At 46.1% G+C, this 17649-nt stretch overlaps 1 protein-coding gene across 1 annotated transcript; it reads left to right on the top strand.

The window, feature by feature from the left end:
* The first annotated feature begins 3925 nt into the window (after positions 1-3925).
* Positions 3926-17568, top strand: LOC306961360 (vasorin-like). The gene is made up of 2 exons (XM_079554069.1): positions 3926-4056; positions 15269-17568. Exon 2 carries the CDS (start codon positions 15282-15284, stop codon positions 17331-17333), a length of 2052 nt encoding a protein of 683 aa, XP_079410195.1. The 5' UTR covers positions 3926-4056; positions 15269-15281; the 3' UTR covers positions 17334-17568.
* The last annotated feature ends 81 nt before the right edge of the window (positions 17569-17649 follow it).

Here is a 17649-nt window from a genome sequence, read left to right on the forward strand (position 1 = left end):
ATCCATGATTTTGAACCTGTTTTATGAATAGAATCTGAAAAGTGGGGTGTGCAAAAGTATCTATACCGCTTTCATTTTAGTGCAACCAATTGCCTTCAGAAGTTGCCTGATGATTTCTGAATGATCACATGTTGACCTAATGACTAAATACACTGTGTTCTCAGTTATTATGCAAATGATATTTTTCTCAGATGACAGTCAGCATAATTTTCAAGTCTTTAACTGTTAGAGGATCATTTGAATGTGATGGCAAAAACCTCCCAATTATAACAAAAATAAATATAATTAAGAACTCAAAATGCACTGTTCCGAATTATTATGCACAACAGCGTTTTGATGCATTTTTTAGGTTGTAAAGAACTGAAAATGGTCATTTGTTGAATTTGCCACATTAGTAGATCATATTTACTGAAATCAAAATCTATTTCAATAACAGGTCAATCTTAACAGGTCAAGTTATATTTTACATTGGAGCCATTATCTGACAGCAGCATCAAAATACTTGCAACCATTAAACTTGGAATAGCCTCCCAGAGCTGCTGTTTGGATGTGAACTGCCCTCAGAGATCTTTTGCTTGAGAATGCTCCAAAGGAGCATTGGGTCCACATCATGAGTTTCTCTCCTTTTATGCCCATAGCAGCCAATGATGCAGAGTTATTCTTTACAGCAGGGGTGTCCAAAGTGCGGCCCGGGGGCCAAATGCGGCCCTCAGACCAATTTATTATCTTCACCAGAGATGGACCTTTTTATTTGAAATGTAATAATTCTATACAATTCTAACCTAACAACTAACATTTTATTGTGAGACAGAGCTGACATGAAGGTTTTAAGCTTAAATAGAGGTATGGGGCACAATTTCAACCTCTGCTAGTCGAAGGTTTTGTGGCACTAACTACTGATCTACGGCCCTTCACCCGGTGTACACTTCAATATGCGGCCCCCCATGAAAAAAGTTTGGACACCTCTGCTTTACAGCATGATAAGGTGCGTTGTCATGCATGTCATTTTTCAGAGGTCATTTTCACACCTTCAGGGAGAGTTAAGGGGCCGACCAGCTCTCTCCCCATCATTCCAGGCCAAAACATGACTCCGCCCCCTCCTTACTGACTTCCCAGCCTTGTTGGGACATTCACCAACCATCCACTACTCCATCCATCTGACCATCCAGGATTACATGGCACTCATCAGTGAAAATGAGTCTTCATGTATTTCTGAGCCACTGCAGCCGTTTCTGCTTCATCAGCTTCAATGAACAGTTTAGGGGAGGCCGGATAGAAGGTTTATGCACAACTGCAGCCTCTGGAGGGTCCTACACCTTGATGTTCGGGAGACTCCAGAGGGACCAGCAGGGACGGTAAAATGTGTGTTACAGACAAAACCTAATCATGGATATTCCCTGGTTCCCTGGACGCAGAGTAATTTACCATTCCCATCAGTGATCTTTGACGTCTTTAACCAACACTACGATTTGATTTGATTTGATTTGATTTGATTTGATTCGATTTATTTCTCCCCATTTAACACAAAATAACTGCTGACTATAAACATACTTTAAATATTGTAATTAAATATTGTTTTAGTTAAAGTGCATCAGCTCACGTCACTGTGCAGTTTGACCTTTTTTACAAAGATTTTTAAACATCCAAATTGTTCTATAATTGTTCCAAATCTACAAAAAACAACTAGTTTTTGATGTCAAATTGATTTTTTTGCCCAGTTCTAAGTGATAGTAGCCTGGCCTTAGCCATCCGTAAACTCCGGTCAATTATAATTTCCCTACATGTACGTCTGGGTCTGATCTTAGTGGCCGCGTTACATGGGTTGAATTTCAACCTACCATTCAGCGAGTGGGGGAGGCGGGGCTTGTAGGTGACGTCAGAAGTTGTAGTTTGGCAATGGCGGCGGATACAAAAGTAATGGAAGCTCTTCAATCTGTTCTGGCTCGGCTGCCAAATATCCAGAAATTAAAATTGAAGCCTTGGAATGCACAAGGAATGTCCTAAAGAGTTATGATAAAGTTATGATAGAGTCATGATAGAGTTATGATAGAGTCATGATAGAGTTATGATAGAGCTATGATAGAGTTATGATAGAGTCATGATAGAGTTATGACAGAGTCATGATAGAGCTATGATAGAGTCATGATAGAGTCATGATAGAATTATGACAGAGTTATGATAGAGTCATGATAGAGTTATGATAGAGCTATGATAGAGTTATGATAGAGTCATGATAGAGTTATGATAGAGCTATGATAGAGTTATGATAGAGTCATGATAGAGTTATGACAGAGTCATGATAGAGCTATGATAGAGTTATGATAGAGTCATGATAGAATTATGACAGAGTCATGATAGAGTCATGATAGAGTTATGATAGAGTTATGATAGAGTTATGATAGAGCTATGATAGAGTTATGATAGAGTCATGATAGAGTTATGATAGAGTTATGATAGTGAGCTCCGTTATCAGGTGGGAGGAGTGAACTCCTTTAAAACCATTGGATCTGATCATAACTCTATCATAACTCAATCATAACTCTGTCATAACTCTATCGTATCATATCATAACAGTGAGTTTGAGTGTCTGGTAAAACCAGGCTACAGTGATAGTGGATAATACATAAATGGTTCTATAGGACTAACACCAGAACACTATTTCGTACACTTGTTCAATTACAAATAAAGCACTTACTTGCTAAATAGGTGTGTCTATGTAACTGCTGTTGATGATGGAGATATTCCTGCTCAAATCATGAAATGGAACAGTGGAGCATCAGCAGCTCAGAGTGCTCCATCCAGAAATTAGAGGAGCGCTAGCCTGGTTTTACCACACCCTCGTACTCACTGCGTTTCGTACAAGGGTCTGGACCTTCACACGATTACGGCATGAGAGCGCAGAGCCACACATTCAGTCCCAGAGCGTGCAATAGGTGAATCCTCCAGCCAGGTTATTCTGAGCATCAGCCTGGCTCCACATCATGGAGATGGGTCCCCGGGCGCGGCACTGCTGTCGACCACTGCTCCTTACGGGTTGCCCCAGTGGCATCGAAGGTTAAATGCAGAGGACACATTTCCCTACGGGGACAATAAAGTATACAAACAAACAAACAAACAAACAAAACAAACAAACGTTTTCCTCCACACAGCACCTTCACTGCTCACGGCGCCTTTGCAGCCCAACCATTGCTGTTCAAAATTACGCATTTGCGGGTGCACGTGCGTTTGTTATGTGTGTTATGTTATCCAACCGCCCCCAAAAATGTCATGTTTTGTGAGCACCCCCAAGAAAGACCTCAGCACCCCCTAAGCAACCCTTGGGACAAATGTCTGGCGCCGCCACTGCGACCAAAGGGGATGTTAGCATTTGGCCTCTCCCAATGTATTCCTATACTGTACCTCCAAACGGGGGTGAAGTTACAACGCTCTCCCACGGGCACGCACAAAGACCAGACAGGTACGTATCAACTCGTCTAAGCTCAGGTATAACATATCTCTGTGGAAACACAGTGGCCTGTTCCTTTAAATGAAGTGTATAATAATGATTTGTAAACAGTCCTAAAATACAATCGTGTTTCTTTTACAGAGCTGATTGCCCCATAAATGTCGAGAGCGACGGCTCGACTGATATTCTCGTTGATTTTGATCATATGTTCACTCTCACTGATGTGCGCTGGTATAAAGCCAGTGCTCTCCCTGGACTTGTGCGCTCTCCATGGCTCAGCTCAGTGGATCCCTGGCGCACTCGGGTCTTTTGGAACATTCCTGAGCCCCGCAGCGGAGGGCCGCCCGCCTCATGTTTGTTCAGGTGCAGGAGCTCGGGCTTCGGGGGCGCGCGCTGGCTGTGGGACCGCCCTCCCTCGTCCGCTGTTCCGCTGCTCCAGGGGCTGCCGTGGTAACCGTATATGCCACTCTACCGGCTGACGCTGACGCACCACATCGACGTCCCGCACCGCGACCACGCGTCAGCCCGGGCGCGCACACAATGGACGCTTTGACGAAAAACGTGTCTAAAAGTTCCCAGATGCAAGTTTCAGACGAGCCTACTCCATGAAGGTAAGATGAACGTGTTTCTGAGTTCACAGCTCCGTTTTCCTCCTCCGCTCTCGGGCTGTGCGTTAACGCTGCGCTCATCACTCCAAACGCGAACATCTCTGTAGAGCAGTGACATTTCATTTCTATGTATCCAAAACTCATTTGACTGCTTTTACCTTGCTGTTTTATCATCTAATTATTGCTTCAGTTTGCTGGAATTGTCACATTTGGTAAGTTTTACATGATAGACACATTTATGGAGAAATAAATGGGGGGAAAATGTTGATGTTCTGAAGTGCATGTAGCAATAGAACTCTGAATAAATCATTTCTCATTGGTTGTGCGGGAACAGTTATGAAAATGACCTGGTATGTTACTTCCTGTGCAGTAATCCTCCACATCATAAACATTTAAAGCCAGAGGAAAGGCTCACATTGGGTTAACTGTTCTCCTTAATTGCATTTTAAACTGGAGCGTCACAACATCTCTGCTGTTGGAACACCTGTAGTCATGTGATGATCTTCCTCTCTTCTTACCTCTCTCTTCCTTTTCTCCTCTTACCTCTCACCATCTCTTCCCCTCTCTTCCCTCGTCCTTTCCTCTCACACCTATCTCCCTCTCCTCTCACACCTATCTTCCTCTCCTCTCACAGCTCTCTTCCTCTCTTCCTACCTCATGTTCTTCTCTTACCTCTCTCTTCCTCTCCTCTTTCTTCTCTCATCCTCTCCTCCCCCTCCTTCTACCGTGCTCTTCCTCTGCTCTTCCTCTCTCCTCCTATCCCTTCATCCTTCTCCCCTTTTCTCTCTCTTCCTACCCTTCCCTCAACCTCTTACCACTCTCTTCCTTCCCCACTTTCCTTCTCCTCTTACCTCTCTTCCCCTTGTTCCACTCTTCCTACCCCTGTTTCTTTCTTTCTCCTCTTACCACTTTCTCTTTCTCTTCTTACCACTCTCTCCTTCTCGTCTTACCACTCTCTCCTTCTCTTCTTACCACTCTCTCCTTCTCTTACCACTCTCTCCTTCTCTTCTTTCATTCTCCTCTTACCACTCTCTCCTTCATCTCTTACCACTCTCTCCTTCATCTCTTTCCACTCTCTCCTTCTCTTCTTACCACTCTCCTTCTCTTCTTTCATTCTCCTCTTACCACTCTCTCCTTCTCTTCTTTCATTCTCCTCTTACCACTCTCTCCTTCCCCTCTTTCTTTCTCTTCTTACCACTCTCTCCTTTTCTTCATACCAATCTCTCCTTCTCCTCTTACCACTCTCTCCTTCTCCTCTTACCACTCTCTCCTTCTCTTCTTACCACTCTCTCCTTCTCCTCTTACCTCTCTCTCCTTCTCCTCTTACCACTCTCTCCTTCTCCTCTTACCACTCTCTCCTTCTCCTCTTACCACTCTCTCCTTCTCTTCTTACCACTCTCTCCTTCTCTTCTTTCATTCTCCTCTTACCACTCTCTCCTTCCCCTCTTTCTTTCTCTTCTTACCACTCTCTCCTTCATCTCTTACCACTTTCTCCTTCTCTTCTTACCACTCTATCCTTCTCTTCTTACCACTCTCTCCTTCTCCTCTTACCTCTCTCTCCTTCTCCTCTTACCACTCTCTCCTTCCCCTCTTTCTTTCTCTTCTTACCACTCTCTCCTTCTCCTCTTACCACTCTCTCCTTCCCCTCTTTCTTTCTCTTCTTACCACTCTCTCCTTCTCCTCTTACCACTCTCTCCTTCTCCTCTTACCACTCTCTCCTTCTCCTCTTACCTCTCTTTTCCTCTCGTCTTACCTATGTCTTCCCTATGAACGGAGGTAGTTCAGCTTCCTGATAGCATGGTGGATAAAACTGTTGTTCAGTCGACTGGACCTGGCCCGTGGAGGCATTACCTTGAAGAGACTGTGTGATGGGTGCGTAGGGTCTCTGATAACGGGCTGAATAAGGAGAAACTATTGAACAATAGTGTGGTGTTGTGCTGTGCACCTCTTTTGCAATTCGTTCTGCAAGTGCACCCAGACACAAGGAGAAAGCGCAGGCTCCAAACAGGGAAGGGGCCCCGGTCTGGACAGTGTCTGGAGCTGGCCCCTATGCTCTCGGTGATGTCATATCCCAGGGGCCTCTCCCTCCTCTCCTTCACACGCCTCTCCCCGTGTTTGTTGAAAGTTCTGCAGTTGAAGTCAGAGGAACAAACGGAAAAGTCCATGTCCACTCCTAAACCATGAGCCAGCAGAGTGTAGGCCCGCCCCTCCAGCACCACTACAGAGGCCTACAGGGAGAAGGGGGATTAACAGGCCCAAAAAGCTTGAAAAATGGCAATGATAATAGGATGACAATAAGGATAGCTTATAAATATATCTGGTTGCTGTTTCATTCTGTTCCACAACATTGTAAGCCTAAAGCCTTGTTTGGATGAAGGAATGAAGAGAAGGACAATTTTAATAATCCAAAAAAGTTTATTATTTTCAATTCAGCCCGCGCACAGCATCCACTCACATCACGCCACAGGCAGCTAGACAGAAAAACAACGAGATCTGTACAATTTAGCATCTCAAAGTGCTCCTCAGTGAAGTCTCGGGATGACAGAAGGTGTGCAGTATTTATTACATTGCACTTATGGAGCACTTTGGTTCAGCAGGTGCTGTTGTAAAGCACAATACAAATAAAGGACGATTGATTGACTGATTGATTGATTGATTGATTGATTGATTGATTTCCATCCGTTGTCCCCCATGCGCACTCACAAACACACTCTCATTCATCCTGGCCTATTATATATGTTTTTAGTGGTAGGGGAATCCGGAGTACCCGGAGGAAACCTACGCAGACACGGGAAGAACATGCACACTCTACACAGAAAGACCTCGTCCTTGGTGGGAATCGAACCCGGGACCTTCTAGCTGTGAAGCACGAGCCGCCCCATTCATATGGACGATATCGAACTGGCTAGGGCCAGGCGTTTGAAAATGAGTAAAGAAACTAGTTAGAGTTAGACACAGCCAAAACAGGATAAACTGTATACTATATACTATAGGTAAATCCATCTAACACACTGTAGTGTTGTTGTAAGAAACAGATCAAAAGTGATGAAAGTTGTGCCGATTAAAATAAACTTTAAACTAAAATGAGAGCAAAATGGTGTGACCATTAAAGACAACTGATGAAAATACTACAAAATGTTATTACAATAAACAAAAACAATAATAATAGTTTTAAAATAATAATAATAATAAAAAGTAATTAGAATGGGCAGTCGAAGAGGCAGTCCGACTTTCCCTCTGCAAGGCACCGCTGCGGGAGGGTAGAAGGTGCCGGGGCAACGCTCTCCAGTCCGGTGCCGGAGTATGCCGGAGAGCGTACCCTACCGCTGCGCTGAGTAGGTTGACCTGCGGACAGCTGGAGCTCCGTCTCGCCCCGAGTCCCGCACCTCTCTCGACCCGCTGGTGCCGCACCTGGGCAGAAGGCAAGGGAACCAACACACACGTCCATGCACACCAGACGTCCAAGGCCACTCTTAGCACAACATGGTGATAGCGTCTTGGAGGTACTCACTGACAGGGAGAGCTCCTCGCTCTCCCGCTGCTTGATGATCTGGCCTCAGTGATTCCGAAGCTCCGTCCCACACCCGCTCTCCGACCATCCAGCGGTGACCTCCAGCCCGAGCGCACAGTACACACAGGCCAGCCACGCACAACAAGCTGAACACCCTCAGCCCAAGGCTTCCACTGCACCAAGCACCGCCAATATGGTGGGAGCTATACTCACTGGCAAGGCAGGGTCCGATTGCCCTGCCTCTGCGTGTAGTCGGGTCTGTGGTGCGGGTTCCTCTGCGTTGTGCCGTCTGCTGGATTGGTGCGCGCCGCTGTGCTCTCCACACGCTGCTCTGTTAACCTGGCTCCTTTTGTTGTTCCCAATCCCCGCCGGAAAACAGGGGTGTTGATTGCGGGATCAACAATTGGTTGCAGACGGTCAGGTGTATGGGGGTCACCATAGTGACAAATGAGGGAGGCATATGGAATGGAACCTTATTTATCTTGTGTTTTATCACATGCCACTAGTTGTTCATCATTCACACACACACAGTGGTGGTAAGCTACATATATATAGTTTCCCCTGTGGCAGACTGACACAAGCGAGGTCACACACAACTGTGCCAACTCTGCCCACCATGTTAGCATGTATGTCAGACATATTAGCATGTATGTCAGACATATTAACATGCATGTCATTCATGTTAGCATGTATGTCAGACATATTAACATGCATGTCATTCATGTTAGCATGTATGTCAGACATATTAGCATGTATATCAGACATATTAGCATGTATGTCATTCATGTTAGCATGTATGTCATTCATGTTAGCATGTATGTCAGACATATTAGCATGTATGTCATTCATGTTAGCATGTATGTCATTCATGTTAGCATGTATGTCAGACATATTAGCATGCATGTCATTCATGTTAGCATGTATGTCAGACATATTAGCATGTGTGTCAGACATACTAGCATGTATGTCATTCATGTTAGCATGTATGTCAGACATATTAGCATATATGTCATTCATGTTAGCATGTATGTCAGACATATTAACATGAATGTCATTCATGTTAGCATGTATGTCAGACATATTAACATGCATGTCATTCATGTTAGCATGTATGTCAGACATATTAGCATGTATATCAGACATATTAGCATGTTTGTCATTCATGTTAGCATGTATGTCAGACATATTAGCATGTATGTCATTCATGTTAGCATGTATGTCAGACATATTAGCATGTATGTCATTCATGTTAGCATGTATGTCATTCATGTTAGCATGTATGTCAGACATATTAGCATGTATGTCATTCATGTTAGCAAGTATGTCAGACATATTAGCATGTATGTCAGACATATTAACATGTATGTCATTCATGTTAGCATGTATGTCAGACATATTAACATGCATGTCATTCATGTTAGCATGTATGTCAGACATATTAGCATGTATGTCATTCATGTTAGCATGTATGTCAGACATATTAGCATGTATATCAGACATATTAACATGTATGTCATTCATGTTAGCATGTATGTCAGACATATTAGCATGTATGTCATTCATGTTAGCATGTATGTCAGACATATTAGCATGTATGTCATTCATGTTAGCATGTATGTCAGACATATTAGCATGTATGTCAGACATATTAGCATGTATGTCATTCATGTTAGCATGTATGTCAGACATATTAGCATGTGTGTCAGACATACTAGCATGTATGTCATTCATGTTAGCATGTATGTCAGACATATTAGCATGTATGTCAGACATATTAGCATGTATGTCATTTATGTTAGCATGTATGTCAGACATATTAGCATGTATGTCATTCATGTTAGCATGTATGTCATTCATGTTAGCATGTATGTCATTCGTGTTAGCATGTATGTCATTCATATTAGCATGTATGTCATTCATGTTAGCATGTATGTCAGACATATTAGCATGTATGTCATTCTTGTTAGCACATTTGTCAAACATGCTAACATGTACTGAAAGAGTACTGAGAGGTGAGTGCTTCATATTGCTCTTGAGTAATCTACTGTAGACAGATCTTGCTTTCCTGCCGTTCACAGTCATAATATGGGTTCAGAAAACTTTTTTCTGTTTAAGTATATGTTAGCATGTATAAAGATGCTAAAGACAGATACAGATAAAAGTGTTGGGCAGTTGAGCGGCGTGGGAGAGCTGTGTTCCATTGTTGTGTCAGTGTGTCCGTGAGCTCTTATTACTCTGTAAAACTGGGGGATTCTTGGTGGAATTTCCCGCTTCAGTTTTTCTCCCAAACATTAATGCTCCTGGACGTTTGTAAAACATGCTCATCGACCTGAATCTTAATTTTGCAACTGGTGGATTTTGTAACCACAGCCCCCGCCTCCTTTAGTCCCTCAGTCAGATCCATGCAGTGCATCGTGGGTAAACAGATCCAGCTGTGCACGAGGAATGTGCCCGACCCACTTCAGAGCGTGCTGCGTCTGCTCTCCTCTGAGGCGGACTTCTATCTGTGATCACATGGAGTTATACTAAACAAACTCATGTAGGGAGGGAGACGTTTTTCACTGGTCAAATCATGTCTATGTTTATTTTGTCTTTAATTACGGACTAAAATATCTGCTCATTAGATCTACATTTTTGTCATTATTTTTTTATTTTTGTAATTTTGAAATGTATAACTAAGTTTTCATTAGGTTTGTGATGTAGGACTGTAGCCAGGCCTGATGGTGATGTTGAGGTTGGACTTGGCCTAAAAAATGTTTAAAAAAAAGTATTACAACTAGGGCTCGGACTTTAAATATGCATTATTCAACTTTTTATGTGGGGGAAAAAAGTAGATACCCTGCCTCTCGAAAGTACTAATACACCTTGAACTTTTGCACATTTTGTCATGTTTACAACCATAAACATAAAGATTTTATTTGGAATTCTGACTCCAGCAGGTTTTCCTCCAAAATGTCCCTGTATTTGGCTCCATCCATCTTCCCAACTATTCTTACAGTCTCCCCAGTCCCCGCTGAGGAAAAGCAGCCCCACAGCATGATGCTCCTCCCCCCCCATATTTGACACTGGGGATGGTTCACTCAGGACGATGAGCAGTGTTAGTTTTGCTCCATACATAACGTTTTGCATTTGGGCCAAAGAAATCAATCATCTGACCAAAGCTCCTTCTTCCACATGGAGCTGTGTCCTCCATATGACTTCTAGCAAACTTCAAACGGGATTTCTTATGGCCTCCTTTCAATAATGGCTTTCTTCTTCCACTCGTCCATGAAGGTCAGATTTGTGTAGATACGACTTATAGTTGTCCCATGTACAGACTCCCCCAGCTCAGCGGCAGGACTTCAGCTCCTCCAGAGTTATCTTGGGGCACTTGGTTGCATTTCTTACCAGTGCTTTCCTTGTTGGGTCTGTTAGTTTAGGTGGACGTTCGCAGTGGTGCCATACTCGTTCCATTTCCGAATGATGGATTGAACAGTGCTCCGTGAGATCTTTGTATGCCTTAACGCTGCTTTAAACTTCTCCACAACTTTATCCCTGACCTCTCTGGTGCTCCTTGGCCTTCATGATGTTGTTTAGTGACCATAGCTCTGAGGCCCTCACAGAACAGCTGTAATTATACTGAGAGTAGATTATGGCGCCTTTGCTTTCCATCAAAGGGATCTCTAGGACGCTCCAGGATCAATAGTTTTTAAGGTTTTCACTGCTGACGGAGCCTCTAGACTTATCACATTTAGAAATGACTCAAATGTGACTAAAACTAAAAGCATTTCTGTCCATTAGACTAAGAGAGCTGCCAAAAAAAACCCCTGTGGCACATGCTCATAAACTTCCCAGTTTGTGAATCAAAAAAACATGGACTCGGTTACTTTATTAGTGTGTTATTGGAAACACTGCTGTTGGTTTTAGGTACAGGAATGAATCAGATACCGGGAGCGGGGAGAGACATTCAGCAAACACATGTGCTGCCACTTTACACGTACTGTTTGATTCTCCTGGCCTTACAGTGTCAGCGCTGAACTCTGAGTCCGTCTGAATGGTGCGTTTCCAGCCAGTTCCCAGTGAGCCGGAGTGGAGTGTGTGGGGGAGGGAACCTCTACAACCGTTCAGGAAATAGCCTTCTGTTTGCAAATCTGGAACTGCTCACGGGGTCAGCTCTGGCGATCACATCTGAATGCCTTTATCCTCCTCCAAATTCAGCCAAATTGGTGTTAGATGAGGCGCTAGGCTTTTAGCACATCTTTAGGCTCACATTCCTCACACATTGGGATACGCATGGAGCTTTCAGGCCATCTGCACTGTCAGAGCCTGTGAGGGTAAAACAACAGAGCAATACATGAGCTAACCACTGGGGACACTACTGCACACACTATTAGTTTTCATAGCTATTTTTTGTTCAGTTCTTGTGGTGTAAAAAACATTGTGGTACAAGCAACCTAAAGATAGTTAAATGACGGCGTGTATAAATGAGCCTTTAATCACTTTGTTGCAGAGAAATTACAACTCTGTTCTGAAATGTAAGACCGTCCTCCCCTCACTCCTCCGTGGACATCGGTGCTCGTACCGGAGTGGGCTGCTGATGTTGAGCTGTTTGCAGATATCAGGTGTCAGCTACAAATATAAACGTTTTCATTAGATAAGAAAAAAGAACAGGTGTCCAGAGTAGGTTAGAACAGTGTTTTTCAACCTATTTTGAGCCAAGGCACATATTTTTAATTGAAAAAATCACGAGGCACACCACCAGCAGAAAATGTAAAAAAAAATGTAACTCTGTAGCCTATACTCAGTCAAAGTGTCTTGAATAGGAACACCATATAGTCTTGCTAGCCACAATGCCATTGATCACCACAAATGAGCTACCTGCGGCCACTTACTGATATGGAAGAGTATTACATGGTTACTCTGCCATGACACTAGAGGGCACAGACATTCGAAAACTGTACATTATTTGCGGATAATAATGAATTTATTTTAAAAAAGACAACTAGGTGAAATTGCATAATTTCCCAAGGCACACCAGACAACATCTCACGGCACACTAGTGTGCCACGGCACAGTGGTTGAAAAAGACTGGGTTAGAAAGAGCTCCTTCTTCACAACCTTCAGTGCAAACATGACATCTGTTCAGACGCTCAGGGGTGCGCTTGTTTTCTCCGAAGGGGCAGAGCGGACGCGTCAGGCTGATGTATAAATTAAAATCAGGCCGTAATGCATTACATTACAGACGTCGAGCTCTTCCTGTTTGACACTATGATGTAAAAAATGACAGAGTGTCACAAGTCAGGGGTTTTCCAGCAGAGGGCGGAGCTTCTGCTCAGAGAGCAGGATTCAGGAGCATTTGCTCAGAACTGCGTGAATGAAGCCAAAAAAACACTCTGGGGGTGTTTTTGATAAGGAAATAGCTTAACATGGGTAAAAGCCCCAAAAAGTCAATTTTGCAAGATATAGGACCTTTAAATTGATCTCAATAGATGGATTTCAAAGCTGACAAACATTGGTCACGTGTCTGATGTGTCACAAGGTGTAGAAACCACGTGCTTCTAATATCACATATCAGTTATTTCTAATAGATAGCAACATTGTTTTTGAAGATTTGAAATTGGAACATCCTCCTCCATTCTTCACACACTCTGATTCTTGGATAAGGGCTGCAGTAATCAGTCGATTGTGGGATTGTTTCTTTATCAGATTTACTTTGTAGAACTCACGTGAGTCGTTAGAATGAGGAAACATTAGAGCTCAAACTTCTCTCCACTCGAGTCTTTGTACCAGAAAGTGTCCACATTCATGCTTGCATAACTTTCTCTGAGATCTGACCAGCTCAGTGTCCTCCATGTCCTCCAGGGCTCGTCTGGAGAGAGAGCCTCCTGTAGGGAAGAGGATCAGCAAAGTCGTGTCGTTTTCTCATTTCCAGCAACAAGTGCCAACCTTTGAAAAGCGGCTCCGACCCACACACGGTCCTACAGAGGTGTGCCCGGCGCTGCTTTATTTTCCTCGGTGCCTTCATTGTGTTTTTCTTGTAAGATCGCTGTTGTCTGTAGAGGCCATTGTCTCGTGTTGACTAATTAGCTATGCCGTAATAAAGAAGTGGGTGCATGACGACGTCGTGAGGGGTGAGATAAGGTTACGTCCTGCTGACCAATCAAATGCCAGGCTGCAGCCAAGGGGGGAGGATATGCAAGAACTGTAAAACTGATCCAGGAACAGTCTCTCCTTCTGACAGCAGATGTTACTCCCACGTGAATACGGCGCTCTGAAATGATCATACATTTTGAATTATTGATCATACATTGTACAGGGGTCAAAATGATTGTGCCAAGACGATAGTTATCGTGCGTCTGGCAACCCTGCCCACAAGATAAATCTATAGGCCAATGCATCCATGTGTCATATCACACACTCGAGCACAGTGCGTCACTTCAAAGGCTTTTAACATGTGATCATCATCTGCTGGTCTGGTTGAGCCACTGTGGCAGCGGCTCAGGACTGAACACTATTGTGTTGTACGCTTGTACAATGACAAATAAAGCACTTACTTATAGGTCATTGTTGCAGAGAGAGGGAAAATTTGTCTCATTTTTTTGCATGTTAATAGTGTGTTGACGACAGACAGAGCTGAAGCAGGATCCTACTCACAAACTCAAATGTGTCATTGATTGATCAATCAATCTATCTATCTATCTATCTATCTATCTATCTATCTATCTATCTATCTATCTATCTATCTATCTATCTATCTATCTATCTATCTATCTATCTATCTATCTATCTATCTATCTATCTATCTATCTATCTATCTATCTATCTATCTATCTATCTATCTATCTATCTATCTATCTATCTATCTATCTATCAATCAATCTATCTATCTATCTATCTATCTATCTATCTCTTACTCTCCCCCTCTCTCTCTCTCATGAGAGAGTGAGTGAGAGAGAGACTCTCTCACTCACTCTCTCCCTCTCCCCCTCTCTCCACCCCCCACCCTCTCACTCTCCCCCCTCTCTCCCACTCTCTCACTCTCCCCCTCTCTCCCCACTCTCCCCCTCTCACTCTCTCTCCCTCTCCCCCTCTCTCTCTCCCACTCTCTCTCTCCCCCACTCTCTCTCTCTCTCTCTCACTCTCTCTCCCTCTATCCTCTCTCTCTCCCACTCTCTCTCTCTCTCTCCCCCACTCTCTCTCTCCCACTCTCTCTCTCCCTCTCCCCCTCTCTCCCTCTCCCCCTCTCTCTCTCCCACTCTCTCCCTCTCCCACTCTCTCACTCACTCTCTCCCCCACCCTCTCTCTCTCCCACTGTCTCTCTCTCCCACTCTCTCTCTCTCTCCCCCTCCTCCCCTCTCTCTCTCCCACTCTCTCACTCACTCACTCTCTCCCCCACCCTCTTTCTCTCCCACTCTCTCTCCCACTCTCTCTCTCTCCCACTCTCTCTCCCACTCTCTCTCTCTCTCCCACTCCTCCCCTCTCTCTCTCCCACTATCTCACTCACTCTCTCCCCCACCCTCTCTCTCTCCCACTCTCTCTCTCTCTCCCCCTCCTCCCCTCTCTCTCTCCTACTCTCTCTCACTCACTCTCCCCCCTCTCACTCTCTCTCTCTCTCTCCCGTGCTCTCTCTCCCCCTCCTCTTTCTCTCCCCCTCTCCCCCCCTCTCTCTCTCTCTCAGTCCCATGGATATAAGTCTGATTGTGTCTGTTGTGTGTTGCCCCTCAGGAGCTGCCTCACCATGCTGCTCTCCGCTCTGCTGCTCTTCCTGCTCCAGTGTGCCCGGGCCCTGTCCTCCGAGTGTCCCGCCGACTGCTCCTGTCCGTCGCAGGGCTCGGTCTTCTGCTTCACGCGGCGCTCGCCCGTCATGCCGAGCGTCCCCCACGGCACCCAGCGCCTCTACGTCTTCCACAACGGCATCTCTGCCCTGAGTGCGGACGACTTCCGACACCTGGCGGAGCTGCAGATGCTGGACCTGAGTCAGAACCAGCTCACCCTGGTCCCAGACGGGGCCTTCGAGGTGCTGCTCAAGCTAAAGAACCTGGACCTGTCCTCCAACCAGATCACCCACATCTCATCAGGGAGCTTCTCGGGGCTCGTTCAGCTTGAGCGCCTTTATCTCCATGCAAACCAGATCCAGAGCATTCAGACGGGTGCATTTGAAAGCTTACACAACCTGCTGGAACTTAAACTCCATGGAAACCTGCTCACGTCACTGCCCACTCTTTCCTTTTCACGGCTCTTGCTCCTGGACCTCAGTGACAACAACATTCCAACTCTAGAACCCTCAGACCTCCAGACCCCTCACCTGGAGGCTCTCAAAGTCTCCTCTCTGGGCCTGACCTCGTTGGACAAGAACCTTTTTGCGTCTCTCGTCAGCCTGCACTACTTAGACATCTCCATGAACCAGCTGACGGCTGTTCCTCAGGCCGTGCAGCAGGACAACATGAAGGGGCTGATCAGGCTCAATCTGGCCGGTAACCCTCTCGGAGAGCTGAAGGCTGAGGACTTCTCCTGGCTGAATGGACTCCAGGAGCTGGATCTGAGTGGACTCAACCTTCAGAGTCTCCCCGAAGGCCTGCTGCAGAACTTCCCCCGGCTGGTGCACCTCACGGCAGCAGAGAACCCGTTCAACTGCCTCTGTCCCCTGGCCTGGTTTTCGGTCTGGCTCCGAGAGAAGGGCGTGAACCTTGGGCGGCCCGAGGAGACGAGATGCCACTTCCCGCTGGTGAACGCCGGGAAGATGCTTTCAGAACTCGAATTCAAGGACTACGGCTGTCTGCACACCACCACCATGGGAGCCAGCGTGGTAACTCTGGTTCCCCGCATTTGGACGACGTATCCAGACGGCCCGCACACGTACGCCACGCCACACGGCCTGCAGCGCGACCCGTCCTCCGTCCCGCCTTCAGTGTCCGCTCAAACCAGTGGTGACTCAGAGCAGTGTCCCGGCCCATGTCTGAACGGGGGGAGGTGCCGCGTGGAGGACGGGCAGTCGGGCTGTCGGTGTCCGCCCGGGACCGCCGGCGTGACCTGCGAGACCAAAGAGGATCCCCTGAAGTCCACGAACATGCCCTTGGTGGTCCCCATCAGCTCGCGCCACGTTACGGCCACCTCCATCCTCTTAGACCTGCACCGCTTCATCCAGACGCAGCCTCACATCCGGGGCATCAGGCTCACCTATCGCAACCTGTCGGGCCCCGACCACCGGCCCATCATCCTGCGAGTGCCCGCCTCCTACCCAGAATACACCCTCCGAGGTCTGCGGCCCAACTGCACCTACTCCGTGTGCGCCAGCCCGCTGGTGGAGAGAGTACCGCGGGCCAATTCCTCAGGGGAGGTGGTGTCGTGCACAGAGGCGCGCACGGCCGGCGCCCCTCCCACCCCCCAGGAGCCCCGCCTCACCACGCCAGGCCCAGAGTCCGGCAGCCTGGAGCCGGCCCTGGCTGCCCTGGCCCTGCTCCTGGGGCTGGCGGTGTTGGCCGGGACAGTGGTGTGTGTGAGGCGGAGGACACGGACCAAGTCGGGGCTGGAGCTGGAGGGAAGTTCTCCTGAGACCGGCGCTGCAGATCCACACCCGAAATCTGGTCTGGACAACAGCGGCACGGACGCACACACTGGAGCGGGTCCAGACCGTGCTCAGGGCAGGCCGGGCACAGACCGACAGCCCGACACGGACCCTCTGCCCGGCTCACTTAAGATTGGGGCCACTTTAGATTTAGAAGCTGCAGTGACAGAAGAACTCTTCGCTTCAAATAACATCTTATCCTCATTAAAGGCCTCATACTTCTAATGTTTCCCTTATGACAAACAGCCCTTTCCAAGTGGCTCCCAAAGGCCGGCTACATTCCTACAGAAATGAGTCACATTCACAGACAGATCAGGACTACGTGTAACAGACATTAAACATTTTAAATGCTTAGGACATTGTGATGGTATGAGTTGATAACTGGATAAACTGGAGAATCATATGAAGTTTTTAGTGAGTAAACCTGATGGCACTTTGGGATGATTTAATTATGTACATATATAATGCTTGTGTTGAAAAACAGAGGAGTCTGGTGTTTCCAAAACCGGCACACTTTGTATTGCTCCAATCACAGATGGAT

The sequence above is a fragment of the Gobius niger genome (genome assembly GCF_951799975.1).
Source record: "Gobius niger genome assembly, chromosome: 3".
NCBI lineage: Eukaryota > Metazoa > Chordata > Actinopteri > Gobiiformes > Gobiidae > Gobius > Gobius niger.